Source organism: Alexandromys fortis, unplaced genomic scaffold, assembly GCF_014885135.2.
Source record: "Alexandromys fortis isolate MF-2015 unplaced genomic scaffold, M_Fortis_MF-2015_v1.1 scaffold_86, whole genome shotgun sequence".
Classification (NCBI taxonomy): domain Eukaryota; kingdom Metazoa; phylum Chordata; class Mammalia; order Rodentia; family Cricetidae; genus Alexandromys; species Alexandromys fortis.
The window spans coordinates 7,776,473-7,797,576 of NW_026067965.1; the positions used below are offsets into that span (position 1 = coordinate 7,776,473).

The following is a 21,104-nucleotide window of genomic DNA, read 5'->3' on the forward strand; positions in this document are numbered from 1 at the left end:
GGCTTAGGAGCACATAGATGGTTTTTAACATGCAGTGTGGCTAATTTCAACACAGTAAAGTCCCTTACAAATGCCAGCAGTAGGTGGTGAGTCCAGGCACGTGCTGGGATGCACTGGGCTGTCTAGTTTGTCCTCACAGCTCCCACCTGAAGGTTCCAGGTCAGATATGGACCACGTATCAGATTACGAGCTAAAGCTTCTTAGTACAGTTTCTAGCTTTATGTGGGTCCTGTATAGTTCTTGCCAGAGTCTTTCTGGATACTTTGTGTTTTGGTTGGGTACTGAAAATGGGATTGTTTTCTCCCAATAAAATGTTTGCAGACATTATTGTAAACCGACTCTAAGTTGTCCTCTGCAGGCTGTGGCCCCCACATGCTCCCCCCTCTCTCTCACACACACACAAATTTAAAATGTACAAAGAAATATTTAAAAGTATAGAACAGTGGTTCTCAATCTTCCTAGTGCTGTGACCCTTAAATATAGTTCTTCATGATGTGGTGACCCCAGTCATAAAATTATTCTCATTGCCACTTCAAAGCTGTAATTTTGATACTGCTATCATTCATAATGCAAATATGTATGCTTTTTAATGGTCTGAGGCGATCCCTGTGAAAGGGTTGTTTAACCCTCAAAGGGGTTGTGACCCACAGGTTGAGAATTGCTGGTACAGGGAGAACAGATATTTCTTCTTTTTTTAAGTTGATTTTCTTCATTTCATTTTACATTCCAACTACAGTTTTCCCTCCCACCCCTTATCCCCAGCTACCCCCATCCACTCTTCCCAACAGGTAAGGACTCCCATGGGGTAGCAACACAGTATGACACATTAAGTTGGGGCAGGACCAAGCCCCTCCTCCCTGCATTAAGACTGAGCATAGCATCCCACCATAAGAAATGGGCTTCAACAATCTAACTCATGTACCAGGGATAGATCTGGTCCTACCACCAGGCCCCCCCCCCCAGGTAGTCCAAGCTTCACCACTGTCTCCCACATAAGGAGGGCCTAGTTCAGTCCCATGGAGACTTCACAGCTGTGGGTCTAGAGTTCGCGAGTTTCCATGAGCTTGGTTCAGCTGTCTCTGTAGATTTCTCCATTGTGATCTTGACTCCCGTGCTCACGTATTCCTTCCTTCCTCTCTTGGGCTGGATTCCCTGAGCTCAGCCTGGTGTTTGGTTGTGGATCTCAGGAGCAGATTTTTTGTGTGAGCATAGCTAAGCAAGACGCTTCTTGCTCAGAAATTCCACTTTTAGTTATACTATAAAAATTCCTTTTTAAAAATACTTTTTGGCTGGGGTGGGGGAGGGAAAGAAGAAAGGGATGGGGGATGGGAACGTGAGGGATTGGGTTGGGCAGGTTGGGGGTGGGATGGAGGAGGCAAGTAATGAAAAGTTATCTTAATGGGGGCCATTTTAGGGCTAGGGAAAACCTTGTGCCAAGGAAACTCCTAGGAATCTACAAGGATCACCTAGCAATAGTGGAGAGGGTGCTTGAACCGGCCTTCTCCTGTAATCAGATTGGAAACAGAGTATCCTAACTGTCATCAGTTAGTAACCTAAGTTTATCCAGTCCACATCTGTGGCAGAAGTCCACAGCCGAGCACTGGGCTGAACTCTGGGAGTCCAGTTGAAGAGGGGATGGAGGGATTGTATGAAACAGGGGTGTCAAGGTCATTAAGGAGAACCCACAGAGACAGCTGACCTGAGACAGCTATGGAGCCTACGTGGTACCAGCCTAGGCCCTCTGCATGTGGGTGACAGTTATGCACCCTGGTCTGTTTGTGGGACCCCCTAGTAGTGGGATTAGAACCTGTCCCTTGAGCTGGCTTTTGGGAATCTATTCCCCATGCTGGGATGCCTCAACCAGTCTTGATACAGGATATGCCATATTTTATTGATGCCCGTGGGAGGCCCGCCCCTTTCTGAATGGAGATGGAGGAGGAATGGATGGGGGTGGAATAGATGGGAGGTGAGGGAGTGAACAGGAAGAGAGGAGGGAGGAGAAACTGTGGCTGGTATGTAAAATAAATAAATTAACTAATTAGAAAAGAATACTCTTTGCAGAAGTATTGTAATGGTGAGCAATTGTCGTCTAAATATCCACCAAAAAGAGAACAAATACATCATAGAACGTGCATGTAATGGATCCCTAGTTAAAGTGAAAGTGAATGAGTTACAAAGCTATGCTAACCTTTGCCATAGCGACATCTGCCTGCAAAGAGTGAGCACGTAAATAGTAATAGACAGGGAAGAGGTCCACGGAGCCCAACTCTGCCCAGGGGAGCTGTTGGCACTTGCTGACTGTTGTGGAATAGTAGTTGAAGATGTGTTACATTTGTTCATGCTGTGGAACATTTGTTTTAATGATGCAAAGATGTGTTGCATTCTTTTATGTTGCATTTGTCTAACTGTGAAACTGTGTTACATTGCCTGTTAAAATTCCTAATAATGAGCTGAATGGCCAATAGCAGAGCAGGAGAGGAATAGGCTGGGCTGGCAGGCAGAGAGAATACATAGAAGAGTAAAAAGTTAGAGGAGCAAAAGAAGAGGGGAGAGGACACCAGGGGCCAGGCACTCAGCCCCACAGCCAGACGCCGAGTAAGAAGTAAAGAAGAGGTATAAAGGTAAATCCCAGAGGCAGAAGGTAGATGGGATAATTTACGTTAAGAAAAGCTGGCAAGAAACAAGCCAGCTAAGGTTGAGCATTCATAAAAAAGAAAAAGTCTCTGAGCATCTTAGATGGGATAATTTAAGAAAAGCTGGCAAGAAACAAGCCAAGCTAAGGCTGGGCATTCATAAGAAAGAAAAAGTCTCTGAACATTTATTTGGGAGCTGGGTGGTGGGCTCCCAAAAGAGAAAAGAGTAAACATAACCAACTACAGATGATTGGGGGGTGACAGGAAGTCACTGTCCTTCGTGATGTAGTCACTGAGTCATCACACTCCCATGGATAGCTTTGCACCTATATCTGGGCTAAACCCAGTGAATCACAAAACAAAACAAAAAGACCTGCAGAGTAGAGACTTGGTAGGAGGGTGATGCTGGTGAGGGTTTGAGCAGGTAAAAGAGGGCAGGAGATGCATGTGGCTAGAATGTATTTGATATGTAAGTGAAATTGTCACAGGATAAATGGATTTTTAAAATTTGGCTCCTAAACACAAAACAAGTTGTATAACAATTTGCAGCTGAGGATGGCGGTAGCCAGTTGTAATCCCAGTGAGACGTGAGAGCAGGAGAATCAGAAATTCAAAGACATCACCAGCTACATGGCAAGTTTGAGTCCAGCCTGGGCTATATAAGGCCCTGTCTCTAAAAACCAATAATAATAGCAATTAACATATACATCTATAACATACTACCTATACCTGAAACATGACACATATAAAAGCCAATTGTGAGATGCTTGTAGCTATAGAAATACATTGGGAAAACACAAAAGCATGCATGAGCTCCACCTCTGCTCATTGCACTGTTTTGCTCTCCGCCCCTGCTCTCCCTGCTTCCTGCAGCGCTCATTTGCAGGTGAATCTCACAAGCCTCGCTTTCACCCTGAGCTGCCCACAGCTGACCTTTAATGAAAGCCCTGTTGACTTTGCCTTTCTGCTCCTCGCTGTCAAATCACCTGCGTGAACGGTGACACATTCAACTGCGGGTCCAATCCCGAGTGTTCAGAATACAGCCCTGATTTTCCTTGTGCAGTGAGGAAAGATGGGGATCAGGGCATTGTTTCTGGGGCCCTGAACTATGGCAGACAGGAGTCAGGAAGTTCTCCCTGGTGCTTCCCCAAGCCTGCCCCTTTCACCAGCCAGTCCAGCCAAAAGGCTTCCTCCCAGCAGGAGGCACACTAATTACTCAGTTCCTAGTTAACACACACTCAGATGGGAGCTGCTCTTCTTCTTCCTCCTTTTCAGATTTCCCCCTTAGCCTCCCAGACAGGGTCTCACTATGTGGCCCTGGCTGTGCAGAGACTCACGGCATCCACCAGGGCAGCCTGACTTCACAGAGATCTGCCTGCTCTGCCTTCAGAGTGCTGGGATTTAAGGCATGCACCCGCATCTGGCCTGGCCTTTGTTCGTTGTGTTTGGGTATAGGCTGCTTCTTCTACCTCCTTTTTCTCGTGCTTCTTCTGTACTTCCTCTCTGAACCTGTCAAATTCCTCACAAAACTTACTGCTTTGTCTTCCTGTTCCTTTAGGAACATTCACCATAATCTCTTCAACTCTTTCTTCTGCCAGATTCTCTCCCCTTTTCACCTTGAGTGATCATCTGTCCTGTATGTCCCCCCAGCATTTGCATGCCCTTTTCTGTCCTCCTCTGTTTTTCTCTCTGTGTGTCTGTGGTAATTTCTCTTGAGTGATGGATAATTTCAGCCATCCCTTCTGTTCATTGTGACAAGCATCCTAATCAGTCTATCAAATGCATTCTTCTTAAAAGGAATTTTCTGTAGTCGTTCTTAGACAGTTTCCTACAAGTGCAAGCCGAGTCTTGGTCATATCCAACCCTAATTTCCCTCAGACTCTCTCCTGAAGTCTCACTAGCAGTTCCCTGCTTCACCTTCATCTCCTCCTACCCCCTCTTCTCCTTTGCTTTATAACCCACTAAGTTCACTTAGTGCTACCTGTATATACATGGGTATGGGATCACCCAGCGCGGCATGGACCACCTACAAGTGGGCATACTCGTGATGACAAATGACTTTCTCTACCCCAGCAGCCATCAGTTCCTGATAGCTCCTTAGCTAGGACTAGAGCTCAAGAACCCCCCACCCCCATCTATGCTGGCGTGTTGACTGGCGTGTTCTTGTGCAGGCAGTCATAACTGCTGCTAGCTCACGAGAGCAACAGCCCTGTCATGTCCTTTAGCCAGCATTTCTCCTCATTCGTCCCTATACCCGAGTTCTTACATGCTTTCTGCCCACTCTCCAGCGGGATTCCCTGAGCCTGGATGGTGACTGGGTAGTATGGACTCTGTCTCGGTAATGATAACTCTGAATTTTAATCATCAACATTTTCTTGAGAGCCACTGTTATATGGATGACACCATCAAACCACAGCCACGAGGAGGACTACACTGATATGAGTCCTGTGTCCTTTAGATCCCCTGGCAGGCAAAGCATTGAGTCTAAAGGAGACCAAAATAGAGTGTTCAATAATGATTCTTTTCTAAAATTTTAAAATGTATTATTTAGCATTGTCCTTTGACGATTTCATACATGCACAAGATGCTCCATGTGTCTTCCCTCCCTCTCACTCCTGCCAACCGTCCTCACATGTTTATGCCTTTGTGTTTGGTCTGTGGCCCACAGGGTTCACCCAGGCTGCCCATATGATCACAGGGTTGGAACTATCCCCTGGAGCCCGGTAGGCTCAGCGGAGCTATCACAATAGTTTTCTTCTAGACTCTGCATTATCAGTGGCTTCTCTTACCTAGAGACAGGATCTCACTATGTTCCCAGACTGGCTCCGAACCCATAATCCCCTGCTTCCATCTCCCAAGTACTAGACTTGAAGGTGGATACCAATGTCCCTGTTTTTTGGTCATGTTGCTTTCAGCCCTTGAACTCTCCAGAGTGAGGAATCTTGGGATGGCTCAGTGTGTAAATTGGTATTGGGAGAGATGATTTATGTAAAGAAAGACCCAGAAAATATGTGTTGGTCCTTTCTCCTTTTATCCTTTTCCTTATAACTTTGGCTTTTTATAACACACTTGGAGATACATTTTAAGGTCTGCCTGCGTCAGACTCGTTTTTGATTTATGGCTTGGCTTTCTCAACCCCCTTGGAAGAATATTAAAATACCTCTGGAGGCCACATCATCAGCCTGTTATTGTATTAAAGAGAAGGATATCTTAAGGAAGGAAAAGGCTGAGACAGGAATAGTTGTCCCGCGTAAATACATCTGGTGTGCAATATTTGAAACCACAGACATCTTCCTGTAATAAAAGTGCCCCAGATAGCTTTCTTTCCCTCTCTCCCCCTCCCTTCTCCTACCACCCTCACCTCTGCCCCTTCACCCTCTGTGTCAGGATTTCCTATAGGCCAGACTGGTCACGGATTCCTTGCTGAGAGTGACTTGAACTCCTGATTTTCCTGTCTTTGCCTCTCAAATGCTGGGACCCTGGGTCATAGGCAAGTGCCACCATACTCTTGTCTTCCCAATCAGGTCTCACTCTGTATCTGAGGCTGCCCTCTACCTCACAGCTGCTCTCCTAACCCAGCCTCCTCAGTGCTGTTTTGCCATAGTCCAATGAGCTTGTCTCTAGAAACTGAGAAGTTCAGACGCTAGAAGCTGGAGTTTAAATGTCCATTCAGATTTGGGCCTAAGAAAAAAATGATTTAAGTTGTTGGGAGCACAGCATGGAGGTCCTTGTGTCCACAGATTCCCAGAGAAACGTGGAATGCTAAGCATGCAGGGTTGTTTTTCCAGTGAGGACGATGTCAAACCTGTTCTTCCATCCAGAAAGCTGGGAATTGGAAGTGACTAACCCCCTTGTCGTTTGTTGACCATATCAAGACCCTACAGCCAGAACTGGAGATACCTAATAGTCTAAATGACCCTACTGTCATCGGTATAGCCAGAGGCTGCCACAAGCTCTCACAACCAGGACCAGAGATAGCTAATAGCCAAAGTGACCTCTATGCTGTCTGTATGACCGAGGGCAGGTCAGGTCCTTCCTCTGCATCCTAGAACCCATCTTCTTGGAAGAAACAACTTTTACCATGAGTTAAGTTTTTGATGCAATTATACCTTCTTGTGCACCGGTACTTGTATTACACCAGGAAACTCTTTCCCAAATTATACTGCACTTAAATTTGTTGGAAATAAACTGCCCGGGGTTCAGACTCCCTGAGCAGACTCTTGGTCCAGGTTGATGAAGTCAATCTGACCTGAGTTTTCATTCTCACCTCTTCGTGTTCCCGTCCATGCCTGTTGTCACCTCCTGCAGGGTTTCCTTCACGGAGTATTTTTATTTCCTAGACTAATAATCGCAGCAAACTTTGAAAGTGTAATAATCTGGTCTTTGCCTCTGGTGAATATGATATATACATTTTGAGAGAGGTTTCACTGTATACCTAGATGCCTTCCTTGCCCGCTTATTATTAGCTGCCAATTTTTTAAGGGAAAACAAAAACAAATAAACAAAAACCCCTGCATACCCTTGGTCTAAAGTGAAAAGCTGACCCAATTCCTATTCTTACTACAACAATTTCAGGCACCGTGACTGCTTTCATTTTGCGGTATAACTGTGAAAATACATTTGAAAATACGTATCATAATCTGTCAACTCTATTTATATCTTGATTTTAAATATTTTTATTTTATATGTCCGTTTCTTCTTCCCTCTCATTTCCTCATTTCCTTCCAGGACAGAGGCTTGCTTGCATCCCAGGCTGTCTGGAAACTCAATAGATAGTCCAAGCTGATTTTAAACTCAAAGCAGCCCCCCCTGATTCAGCCTCCCAAGTGCTGCGATTACAAGCGTGAACCATCATGCTCAGTTCACTTAATATGTCTTAAACATTGCTCCTTATTAATACAGAGAGATCTGCCTTATTTATTATAATGGCCATATAGTATTACACTGTATGATAGCTATCTGTTATCTCTCTAGCTCTCTTGAATATACAGATATACACCCATAGGTGAATAGAAATAGTAATCCATTGATATCATAAACAATATTGCTATAAGGACCAGTAAATGTATCTCCTTGAATATATGAGCAAATGTATGCAAGATAATTCCAAATCAAGGGAGATGTAAGATTTAAATCCTGTGAAAATGTCCCCCAAAGGAGCTGTGCTGATTATTTTCTGCTATGAATGTACAGGACGGTACCCATCTGCCTGGGGATCTGCATGGGTTCCAGGCTCATGGGAAAGTGAGCTGTTGGCTATAACTCCATTCCATACTTTCTACACTTCTGTCATTCTAATGGGAAGGTCTGTGGGTCTGAATTTGGGAGCTCTGCCGCCGGTGCAGCATCCTCCACGTACACCCGGACCAGATGTTTCTTCCGTGGCCCTAAGTTTATTGTCAGACATAGAAACGCAGCTGAGAAATGGGCCAGTAGTCTGGCTTGAAATTAGGTCCTAGTACCTTTGCCACGGACTAGTCGCTCTTGTCCTTCTGTGTTTTCTATTTTGGTCCCCAAATGTTCTTTTTCTGGGAAGCTTCACTCAGAGATTCTGTCTTTCCCGCAGGTTCATAAAGATGTATTTTAAACACGTCCTCTTTGAGGACACATTCTTTGACAAATGTTATTTTGAAGATGTGACATCCACAGACACCTATTTCAAGAACTGCACCATCGAGTCAACCATCTTCTACAACACAGGTAAGAAGGTGGGTGCCCTGGGAGGAGTACAGAAAGGTGGCCTGGGCTTTAGAAGCCACAACTCATAGCCAGGTGACAGTGAAAGTGTTCATAGTGAAAGGACTCACAGTCATGAATGCCAGCCTCACTGGGGAAGAAATGGCTTCTACCCCATACATTAGGTGCCCTATGGAAGTCTGGCTTTTGTCTGATCTATATCTCAGCTTTTTTTCACATGTAAAATGAAGCAAAACGTCTGGCCCAGTGTCCTCATCTGAACGAGACTGCCTTTTTCTGAATGAGACTGATGCTGTTCAAAACTACATTATGACGGTCATAAAACCAGCATTCCAGGAGGGCTGCATTTTCAACCTGGATTCCTTCCTGGAGACCTTGCATAACTTAAAACTTGCATAATTAAAAACTGTTTTTTTTTTTTTTTGTGATACTAAATCAAAAGGGAATGTTACCTCTGTTCAGACTTGGCACATAAGGCGAGCCACTGAGAGCATTCTAGAATTTCACCGTTTCAGATTTTCATGAGTGGAAAAAAAAATCACAGAATTCTTCTGCTCCACCACCTTTGCTACTTCTGCTGTGCTCATCATAACTTAACAACCTCTTCGGTGCAGCTGGGACACATGGGAGCTCATTGAGGAGAACCAGAGCCTTCCCTTCAGGGTCTCAGTGGAGACATGGATTCTGATTATCCCTACCTTAGAGCTGAGGAAACAGACTTAGGAAATTGATGAGGGCTGCAGCTAGCAAGGAGTTGGCATCAGGAGCCGTTTCTGGATTACCTGGTTCAGAAAGCTGTACCCTGCGTGGACTGCTTGCTTCACATCCATATTTACGCTTTCTCCTTGGCATCCATGCCAACAGACCGTCGTTCACACAGCGTCTCTGCACCTCACTCCCTCAGCTTCGGAAGTTTCAATATCCGGTCCCTAAAATCCTCCAGCCGCTAATAATCTGTTATTGGACATATCTTCCTGGATTTCTGCCTAGATTTACTTTAAAAATAACCAATTTTGGAAGTTCTCTTTGTCATTAAAAACGGCCATATCCTTTTATTCTTTGAGGTGTCAATGATGCTTCTTCATCTGCATACTCAGCATAGGCTTTTTTTTTATTTTTTATTTTTTTGGGCGATGTTTGTAGTTGACTAATGTCACAGCTGGAAGAAGCAAAGGCCATAGTCAGTCTATGCCTTCAGTTGTGTGTGAATATAAGGAAGCCAGAGGTTGATGCTGAATGTCTTTTTCAATCACTTCTCTACCTTCCTTTCTGAGACAGGGTCTCTTACTGACCCTGGAGCTCACCGATTTAGACTGGTCAGTAGGTCCTAGAGATTGTCCTGTGACCAACTCCCCAAATCTAGGATTATAGGCACTGGCTACTCTATTGGCTTTTTTTTTTTTTTTTTTTTTTTTTTTTTTTTTTTACACAGAAGCCAGGGATTAGAACCCAGGTCCTGATGCTTGCTTGTATGGCAAGCATGGCAAGCACCTTATGACCTGAGCCATCTGGCCTCGCTAGCCCCTGTATGCCTTTGGTTTTATAGGCAGACGTTCAGGGAAATGAATGCTCGCGATAGGGTCAGCGGTCAAGCCCAGATTTCTCTACTGAGTATTCTTTCTACTCGGAAAGTTCATCTTTGATGGTGTTGGAAAACACGTGAGTTGTTTTCACAGCAAGGGGTTTTTACTTTTGAGAAAGTTTGGGGTGTTGAATACGCTACTGCTTGGGCTCTGAAGTGGACTTCAGGCTGCCCCTAATTCTTGTGTGTGAACAGTGTGTGTGTGTGTGTGTCTTCATTCTTTCACAGACAGCTCTTTGCCAATCCCTAACCCCAAAGGCCCTGGATAATGTGCTTACCACACAAGTGTGAGGGCTGGAGTTCACATCCTCAGAATCCATGCAAAGATTGAGCTGGTGTGACTGATGCCTGTCATCCCAGCACTGGAGGGGCAGGGACAAGGGGTCTCCAGGGCAAGCTGGCTAGCTGGAGTAGCTGGAATAAGTGAACTCCGCTTTCAGTGAGGGACCCTGCCTCAACAGACAAAGTGGAGAGTGGTTGAGAAAGACATCCAACAAACTTCACGTCTTAACATGCGTGTGCACACATATATACCCACACACATGTGAACACACACACTCATGTACATACCACACAAACATATACAAGTGAAAATATGTCTCTAAAATTGGTATCAGTTTTGTTTCTTTTTATGGCAGGAACTTGAGCATTTTTGGCAAACATCACTTTGACTTTGAGGTTACAGGTTGTTCATAAAGAGGGCATTTCAGTGTCATCTGTCTGTCTGTCTTTCCCCAGCTCCCGGCCACTCACATGAACCAAGGCTTCTTTCTCTCCCCAGACCTCTACAAGCACAAGTTCATTGACTGTCGCTTCATCAACTCCACCTTTCTGGATCAGAAGGAGGGCTGCCACATGGACTTTGAGGAGGACAACGATTTTCTGATTTACCTCGTCAGCTTTCTCGGCAGCCTGTCTGTCTTGCCTGGGAACATAATTTCTGCCCTGCTCATGGACAGAATCGGAAGACTCAAGATGATTGGTGAGTTGCTCGCAGTGGAGCATTCGGGTCTCCTGACCACAATGGTTTGCTTCCCTCTCTTAAAGAAATAGTTCACGAGATAAGGCTGGATCTACTGCTGTAAGACCAAGGAGGCGCATTTGCAGGATCCGAGAGTTTCATGGAAAGACTTTGAGGGTGCTGGGGAGGGGTCCTGCATCATTTCTAGGGTGTTCTATTAGCACCCCCTTAGCAGTGATCAAATAGACCCACCACAGCTGCTTTATAAAATTATTTAGAAAATATATTTAATGTGCTTCAATGATAGTTTGATGACTCAAGGCAAACCATATTATTTTTCTTATTTAAATAGCAACTTTCTGTTGATTGATAGCGGAAATGAGAGGGGATGACAGACATATTGGGACTATGATCGAATTCTATTATGTATGTAGGAAATTGTAAAAGAATAGGTGAACAGTTAAAGAATAAAAACTATTTTAAATTGCATAAAAATAGTTTAGGCTCTGTTGGACAGACTCATGTTGAAATCCTTGCACACACGGCCATTTGATTGTGAGCATATGCCTTTCCCTGGGTTTTGGTTTCCTAATAAGATGAGGTGTAATAGCCAGGAGGATTTTGTGAGGGCTGAGCATAAGACAGTCAGAACATTTTATTATTCCCAGCATGTTGTTGGCTCTCTGAGCGGCATCTGCATTCACAGCTGCCCTGCTTCCTTGCACCAGGACACGCGCCATCTGATGCTGAAACACAAGGATGTGAGGGAGTCAATAGGAAGTGGAATGTGTGCATCGAGGGCCGGGGGTCTGTGTGCTAAATGTGAGCTAAGACCCGAGCTAGGAAGGCGGGAGGCACATTAATAAAAAAAAGGCCATTAAGGATCTGCTCCCAGGATGTTGTTGATCAGGAAAATTAATAGCAAACTGTCCAGTGTCAAAATACAAAAGGAAACAAAATCAGTCACACTGTCATGTTGTTGGTGAAGAGAAAATAGATCGTATCTTCATGGGAAGAAATCTTTCTTTGTGTTTGGATGGTATTGGATATTATTATTATTATTATTATTATTATTATTATTATTATTTTGAGATGAATATTCAGAATGGTGAACACAAGATGTGCCTGTGGCTTGGCTTTTTTGTCTGATCAGAAAGATGGAATGTCATCTTCTGGGTACAACAGATAGAGTCACATTGATTAGGGACGTGTCCTTGTTAGTTCAGAAGTCTCTTCAAAGACACACACACGGCCTGGAGCCATGGACCAGCTACAGCCCTCTCAGCATGGAAGCAGTACTAGCCAATCCTAGGTAGAATCCCGACAGGATGCAGGCAGCTGCTTTAAGGCAGCGTTTTCTGGGGCCCTCAGAGCAGCCTGGCTGCTGCAGCTTTGTCCAGCTCAGTCCTTGGGGCTCTTGTCTGGTTGAAGTCATTTCTTATTAAGGACAGTGTAGAAGTTCTCTTAATGAGGTTATTGCTCAGTCATTTATTCATTTAATAAACATTTATTTATACAGTCCTTACTCTGCACCAGACGGGAGGAAGCAATGGGAATACAACAGTAATTGAGACCGTCCACATCCTCATGTTTAAAGAGCCAACGATAGATTGAGAGAGACAGACATAAGCTAGAGATTTCATTTAACTAACACCGGGACGCTTATTATCTGCCAGGCTGTGCTCCAAGCATTTCATAAGCACTAATGCATTTGAACCCTCACCATAACATAACCCCACGGGGCAGGTACTCTTTTTATTAACATGTTACAGATGGAAAACTGAGACACCGCAGAGAGGGTAAATGAGCCATTCAGAGTCACACAGATAGGAAGTGGTGAGGCTTGAATTTGAACTCAGACCTCTTGATTAGATGAGGCGTCAGGGTCATGGAAGTTAAAGGGCAGTGGGTCAGGAGGCTCAAAGGTAGGAGCAGTTAACACGGAGTCAAGAAAGCTCTCCTGGACTATCGCTTGATTCAACCATGGCGTTTTATTCATCAGAATTTATTAGCTGAGCCTCACATTGGTCCCGCTGAGGAGAGCGTGCCTTTAGGTGAAATTGCTCTCAGGATTCTTATGGCCCATAGATGCCAGCCTCCTTCTCCCATGATCCTCTCCTGGCTGTTAGAAAGAGCTTGCAGTTCCTGCCTACAGTTCTGCCCCTCGCCAGAGGGGGGCAGCATCCTGGTGGACGGTTATCGTTCTCTAGTTCTTTAGACAGAGGCCCCAGTAGTCTTAGAGCCCAAGTCCCAGGGTTCCGGTGTGACTCCAGGGTGAGGTCCTGTCAGGAAGCAGTTTCTCCTTAGAGGCAGATGCGCATTTGGGTCCCTGGCAAGGAGAGGCTCTTTCCTCACCTGCTCACTCACCACTTCTTTTGCTTTCTTTCTTTGGGGCACACCTTCCTTCATTCCTTTTCAGCCTGTAGCCTGCTCTGACATGACCAGAACTAACCAGAAGCTTCCCAAACTCTCCCGAGTGGACTTCCTGGGTTCGGAAAGGGTTTGGTACAGCCCTTTTTAAATGGGGGCCTCTTATCACCAGCTCAGTTGGTGGGGTCCTAGTCGGAGAATTACCCGGGATGGCCTATTGAAAAGACATTGCGGATGGGCAGCTTTAGACGTGTGGCCAGGCTTGGGAGGACAAATGAGGGAGGCAAGACTCTCGCTGGCAAAAGTGGGATGGCTGTTGTCATCCTCTGCTGGCGGGAACCAAGGGAGAAAAACAGCATTCACAGAGCCTGGTAGCGGAAGAATAACCTGCAAGGCGCTGTGGTCCCAGAGGGATGCAGCCATGGCCAAAAGTGAAGCTCCTAAAATGGGATAGGAATCATGGAGCATCCTGCCCCTCTCTCTCCCCATAAAGGTGATAATGGTTCTTGCAGGTCAGCTTCTCAGAGGGTTGCAGGAGGACTGTGAGGGCAGGGAGATCTCTGGGATGGAGTTGGGGGTGTCCAAGTCATGTTCCTGTTGCTGTGATAAAACATCCTAGACTTTCTTTCCACTTAGAAGGAAGAAATCGTTTTGATTCCTGACTTCAGAGATATCGGTCCATGGTCCTTTGCCTCCCTTGCTTTAGGGTTTGTGTTGAGGCGGAGCATCATGGCAAGGAGATGTGGACGTGCAAGCTGCTCACCTCACGGTGGCCTGGGAGCAGAGAGAGCCTACTTTCATTAAAAAGCTCCTTTTTCAGGCTCTAGTAAGCTATGAATCCATAGTCCATAAATGATTAATCCGCCCATGATGTCAGAGGCCCCACATCTGAATTTTGCGGTTTTGTGGCTAGCCCTTCAGTCAACACGTGTGCTTTTGGGGGAGTCATTTAAAATCCAAACCAGAACAGGTCATAAGAAAAACAGAAGAACAGCCGTTCTGTAATTTTCCCTTGGTAGCTCACCTACAGGTGTGTTCACCCTGGAACGTAAGCTACGTGAGCATGGGTTCTTAATTTTTTATTTTACATTTCTTTAAAAAAAAGCTAAATTTTAATATCTTCAATTTTGAGTTATATATAAATGTATATCTACTCTTTCCATGTGCATATGCCAACATTCACTTTTCCAAGCATATATAATTGTATTTAAAATATGTATGCATTTGTTTTTCCCATTTGTGCCCTTTTGAAGTTGAAGATGGACCTAATAGCTCAAGTTACTTCAGCTGAGTCTGTGAGGATAAAAGATGGGCAAATCCTGTGGGGGCACGGGCTTCACGTTTCTTTTGACCCTTGTCTCCACAGGTGGCTCCATGCTCATCTCGGCAGTCTGCTGCTTCTTCCTGTTTTTTGGCAACAGCGAGTCTGCGATGATTGGCTGGCAATGCCTGTTCTGTGGGACCAGCATCGCGGCGTGGAATGCTCTGGATGTTATCACGGTGGAGCTGTATCCCACCAACCAGAGGTCAGTTCTTCCCCGGATTTCTCTCTAGGACTTGTGGGTGTTTCTTTGGTCAGAAACCTACTTCCCTCCGAATCTCGCAACACACGTAGTATTGGAGTCCACGTTCCAAAAGCATCCTGGGGATTTTCTCTCCAAGATGGCGACAGAGGCCTGGACCTGGGCAGGCTAGGCTGATAAAGATAAAGCCTTGTGTATGTGTATAACGCAGTCCTCACGGCAGCTGAGCCCAGTGATGGGAACTGAGGAGAAAAGGTGAAGATTTGGAACAGCATGGCGTGGGGGCACACAAGGAGGAGGTGAGCGGAGGCAGAGCGGTCCAGGACTGCCAGGGTTTACGGTTTGAAAGCAGAGGGTAGAGGCCATTACTCAGTAGGTGTTTCTCTTCGTGAAGGAGGGATCTCAAGTTTTAAGTACGGCAGAGAACTGCTCCTAAGGAATGGGCGTGGTACCGAGGATGGGTAAATGGAATTCTGAAAATTTTAGTGACATTCCTAGAGTCGATGACGGAGCATCTGGGATTTGGATGGTGATGGTTGTGACCTCATACCATATTTGAAGCCTCTTCCCAGAGCCAAAGAATGCTAAGTTTTACAAATAGCAAGGGACAGGGCAGTGGCCATTATTGAACGGGGTGTGGCTTTACAGGTAGGAAATTTAGGAGGGTGAAATAAAGATATACTTAGAAATAATAGGTGACCAGGAAAAAAAAAACCCTTAGAACGTGTTTAACTGTATCAAAAAGGGTAAAAATGCTATCAAAATACATCTGATAGCCAGGCGGTGGTGGCGCACGCCTTTAATCCCAGCACTTGGGAGGCAAAGGCCAGCCTGGTCTACAAGAGCTAGTTCCAGGATAGGAACCAAAAACTACGGAGAAACCCTGTCTCGAAAAATCAAAAAAAAAAAAAAAATACATCTCATAATAGAAGTTATAAAATACCTAAAAACCAACCTGAAACATTCATGAAGAAAACCATAAACTTTTACTACAACATAAAAAGAGACATAAAATAGAAATCAAGATATGCTTCATTATGGATGAGACAATTTAATCTTAGAAAAATGTCAAGTCTCATTTAATTTTTCCAAGTTATAATTAAAAATTCAGTTTTTTTTCTTTTTAAATTTTATTGAGGAAAGCATGCATCCGAAAATAGAATAACATTAAAGCAAACACAGAAGGGCCAGGACTGGGACTGGGGCTTATAAGCCACCGTGTATTAAGTATTTTCCTGGCCAACAAAGCTCTCTGCCGACCCAAATAATCCTAATCAGACCAAATCAGAGGAATTAAAAGATGCCTAGGTTTAATGGATGGCAATACTTCCGGTGCTCCCCGGAAAACATGGAGAGGAAAAGAGGGAAAAGGGGAGACCACAGGGAACCCAGAGACCACGTGTTCATTCTCTGGGGGGCAGTTTAATAGCTTGTGGGAGTGGTCTTGACCTTCCCTGGGGAGGGGTTACAGTTTGGCAGGCGTTCTTGAAGGTGGAGTTTGGACTAAGGCAACTCCCAGGGGAGGGAGCTTATGCCAGGAGCTGGGGTGAAGCCCCCAGCTAAATATTCCAAATTTTTTGTATAAAGGGGTGCCAGGGAGCTGAGGTGACGCTTCCGACCAAACACCATGTTGTTCAGGTATAGATAGCAATAGAACAAGATCTGTAACTGTAAAGCTATGCCAGCGTTCTTAAACTTTTGATATCAAAAAGAAACATTTCACTTCAGCCAGGGAATGCCCAACTTAAGAACATTGTCTCCGTATACCAGTGGTTCTCAACCTTCCTAATGCTGCGACCCTTTGCTACAGTTCCTCATGTTGTCATGACCCCCAGCCATAGTATTATTTTCGTTGCTAACTTCATAACTGTGATTTTACTACTGTTATGAATTGTAATATTAATATCTGATGGTATTAGGGGGGATCCCGGTGAAAGGGTGGTTAAACTCCAGGAGGGGGTCGTGACCCACAGGTTGATAAACTCTGGTATATAATACAGCCAGGATCAGGACAGGCTGTGTGGTTCCTGATGGTTATCATTGAAATGGGATCCAGGGATAGTGAACCGGTACCAGGTTCTACCCGTGAAATTCCGAACAGCCCGGGGGATTAGGCTCTGCATATGCTCGTCATTAGCCGCTTGAGCAGATGGCTTAGGCTCCTATGTTATTACTATCCTTTGTCTATACTCCAACACAGACAATCTCTGTTGCAGGAAGTAAGACAAAAAGGGGAAAAGAAATAAAGGAAGGGAGAGCAAAAGCCCACTCAAAACCTTCGGGAAATTTCTCCGTAGCGGCTTCTTGCACTTTTGTCTCATTGGCCTAAACTAAGTCACGCGCACACAGCCAGCAGCAAAGAATTCTGGGAAATGTAGTCTTACACTTGGAGCTCTGCTTTTCAGGACAAGCTAGCAGTCTGTCAGGATAGAGTGTTGTGAAGTAGCTGCACTCACACTTTATTTTGCATGCAGCTTGATTTCTTGATATATTTCTGTGAGCAAGCGCTACTCTTAGGTATTTTACTAAGAGATAGGCTTGGGAAGATAGAGAAACTTGATGGCAATACTCCAAAATGCTAATAGTGATTATTAGTCTAGGCGTCCCTATGTCTTTATTTATTCAGTATTTCCAATGTTGGCGCAAACGAAAACATTGTTTTTATATCTAGGCAAAAAAACTCATAGCCACACCCCTCCTCCTATGACAAGGTCAGAACCCAGTGCGGCTTGTCTGGTGAGGTCCAGAACCTCAGAATTCTCTCCTATGTTCTTCTTTTGCAGGGCCACGGCATTTGGCATCCTCAACGGATTGTGCAAATTTGGAGCCATCCTGGGAAACACGATCTTTGCTTCCTTCGTTGGGATAACCAAAGTGGTCCCCATCCTTCTGGCTGCCGCTTCTCTGGTTGGAGGTGGCCTGATCGCCCTCCGACTGCCGGAGACCCGAGAGCAGGTCCTGATGTGAACAGCCCCCTGGGAGAAAGATGGGAAGATCTTCTCCAGGACGCTCCAGCACAGCCACACCTCCCGCCTCTCCCTGTCCATGCGTATCATGGACAGCGCAGGAGGAGAAATGGACTTTGTAATCCCTAGTTTAGGACCCACTGCATTTGTCAATACATGCCTAACTCAGGTGATTGACTAGGGGTGTCCTGAGTCACCCTTAGGACCCCAGAGCTGTGTGTTTCTCTTAAGGTCTCTCCATCCAAGGCATGGAGGGGAGGACCCTCCAGTAAATGAATACAGTGAGCAAGGAGTATATGTTTCTCTGAATGAGGTGCAAGGAATTATTTGCATTTCAGACTGAAGTTGAGGACAGGAAACATTTTGAGCTCCTCCACGTAGCTCCTGGGAGCCCTGTGTGACCTGGCAGGTTGCCTTGGTTGGGAGTTGGAGCCATCACATGGATACTGGGTGAGGAGAACAGGATTTACGTTTGCATTCAAAGTATGACCTAACATATTTTCCATCTGAAAATTGGCACAGTAGTACTGAAGATATTCTGATATCAGAAAAGCCACATACTTAAGCAAATTGTGTATAGAGTGACTTTTCTACCCAAGCGTCCTCAACTTTGCACGATACACCAAGAATGATATTTATTATGACTTTGCTCGAGTCAGAGACACTTAAGGATGGGTGTTCTGTAAACTCAGTTTGTATATAACAGTTTTGAGGTTTTATTTTGACAAATGGTAGCTGCTCACGTTGTCAGCGTTTCAGCCATATTTGGGGAGGACTTGCCGTTCAAGGTCCCAGGACACTAGGTGCAACTGAATGACATTTGAGCACAAATTCAATACAGCCATCTAACTTGTTGTCAAGAGAATGCACCAAGTAAGCCATGGGCAGTTTTCTCCACCTTGGGACTTTTCAGTTTAGCGGGGCAGTTCCTTTTCTCTCCTATGTCAATCACTTGTGAAACTCAAATCCAAGGGCCCTCTGACTGCTGGCGCTCTCTGTATAGAGACTAACAGTAACGGACTAAGGTTGGGAAAGAGTTCTTCGAAAGTGCGAATTCTTCCTGTTTGATTTGGCAGGAAGGCACGATGGACATTTATTATGATGTTCAGGCCCTACGAGAAATTTGCGCTCCATGTCCTGGTCGAGGGCTTCTGAAACAGGCCGTTAACGTGGAAGTTAGGAAGTGATGGGTGTCATGTACATTCATGTCTTCAGCGTTCTAAGGGATCTTTCCTGAGATCCAGTTCGTACCTTGAATGCGGAAGTAGGTGGGGAGAGGAAGTCAGGGCAAACTGCTCTGGTCGGTGTCAGCCATCATCTGAGGTCTTCACTCGATGTCGAAAGAGCAACGTGCTTTTCGTCAGGACAGTCTAGCAGTGGTGGAGACAGGAAGGTAGGTGTTCCTGTCACTAGATCTATGCTTGCCTGGGCCAGGGAGCATCAGTCTGTATGACCTAGTTTTCTCTCTTTATTTGCAGCATCCCCAGGAGCTGTAACGTGCTAAACTTTGCCTATCAGACACCTCCCCAAATCTAAATGAGACTAATGGCTATGTTGAGTGTTTTCTCAGTTTGGTGGGAATGCTTAGTTCCCATGACAGTTCAAGCCATCTTTCTGTAGATCCTTGAGTATAAATCAGCAAGGGGAAATTGGTTTTTTTTTTTTTTTTGAGATCTTCCTTCCCATCTTCAAGTCTGGCTAACATGTTTACTCTGCTTCTCTGGTCCCCGCCTCTTGACATCCCCACTACTTTCTGTATAGGGAAGGAAGATGTCACATCAGCTCTGATGCGACACCCCGATTCCCCCAAATATAAATATATATAAATATACAGAATGTATTAATGCTTCTCCTGGTGTTTTATAGACATTAACTAACACAGCACTCTGTTGATAACGAGAGACTTTCTGTAATATAGCTCTAATATCCTTCCTCATTTTCTCATGATATGGAATGCATCGGCTAGGACCATGAGAGAATTGTGTAAATCTGTGATTACACATTCCTTATAGCAGTAATCTTTAATGGGATAATACAACCCAGTGAGCAGCTGCCACTTAAGAAATATCCAAGGCAGAGTCTGCCTTTCCAGCCGGATGGATCTTGCAAACTTTAATCTTATTGCCTTTTGAGTGCAGGGGTGGCTGCAGCCCTTTGTAGATTAACCCTGCTTAGCTTCTGAGCTCTGTCTAAATTGCGTTTATGGATCCTTAAAAACCATCTACCTAACCAACCAAGGGCAGTTCCCAATCCATCACTTGGGCTGTATGAAGGATGCACCATGGTCTGCAGCCCCTCTCATGAAGGATTAGCTGGCCGTGGTACCTGGCCACCTCATAATTCCTGTCACTCCCGGTGAGATGAATGTGTCTTTAAAAATAGTCTCTGTGGCAGGTCACCGGGGGATAATGTACAACACTCTTAGCCATCCATCTCGTTTTGCCCCGAGAGACTCCTCATGGCATCCTTAGAGGGTGAAAGGGAAGGGTCGTTCCCTCATTGAACCAGACTGTTCACAGTTCGTGACGTAGTTTATGATGGTCAGTTTGGGAGTCGTTACTTTCAACTGCGTTGTGTTATCTCTTGATGCTGAGTTTTGATCTTTTGTTTTATTAAAACTAATTGGTGAAAGAGGCTTCCTGTTTCTGAAATTTGTAGCACAAGAGTTTGAGATCATGTAATAACTCCATTCTTGGGTTCCCTGGCTATTGGCTCACGGCAGAAACAATAAAAATAACTGTTAAGTGAATCTCTAGGAACTGAGGCTAGAGACCATTTTTGGGCACTACTTAGGTCTCTTCTGTATTCCTAAGGCGACCGAATCCTCCCTTCTACCTTTTTTAATTTTTCATATGGGGACTTTGAGAGGTTGGCCGGTGTGACCCAGCCACCTATGGTGCTAGGACCGCGCAAGGGTGTAAAAGGCCTATTGTGATGCTGTCTCTCTTTCTGGACCAACTCTCCCGATTGAACCAGGCTCTTTCAAACCTGCTCTCCTGGAGGTCACTCCCAGTTACTTCCACACGAACACCATTGATCTCCTTTGCTGCAGGGCATGCTGGGATATATATTTATGGGGTGCATGACCATCATTTCTTCAAAGTGAGGTCCTTGGTACAAAAAAAAAAAAAAAAAAAAAAAAGAAAAGAAAACAGACCAGTGAATCATTCTTCTTAAATTTCTTGTTCATCAGAATCATCTGGACTTGGGACTGGGGTGATATCTCAACCAGCAAAGTGCTTGCTTGGCAAACATCAGGCCCTGAGCTTGATCCCCAGAACCCATCTAAGCTGTACATGGTGACTTAGTAATAATTCCAATACTTGGGAGGTGGAGAGAGGAGGATGCGTGGTATTGATTGACAGCCAGCCT

At 45.0% G+C, this 21,104-nt stretch overlaps 1 protein-coding gene across 8 annotated transcripts in view; it reads left to right on the forward strand.

Moving 5' to 3' along the window:
- The window catches only part of Sv2b (synaptic vesicle glycoprotein 2B), a 218,698-nt gene extending 198,255 nt beyond the window's left edge, over positions 1–20,443 (forward strand). For all 8 annotated transcript variants that reach the window (XM_050154089.1, XM_050154084.1, XM_050154088.1 and 5 more), the window contains 4 exons: positions 8,200–8,333; positions 10,694–10,894; positions 14,610–14,769; positions 17,550–20,443. In XM_050154089.1, the coding sequence (XP_050010046.1) occupies positions 8,200–8,333; positions 10,694–10,894; positions 14,610–14,769; positions 17,550–17,733 (679 nt within the window). In that variant the 3' untranslated portion in view covers positions 17,734–20,443. The remainder of the gene's footprint in view (positions 1–8,199; positions 8,334–10,693; positions 10,895–14,609; positions 14,770–17,549) is intronic.
- Positions 20,444–21,104: the final 661 nt, after the last annotated feature.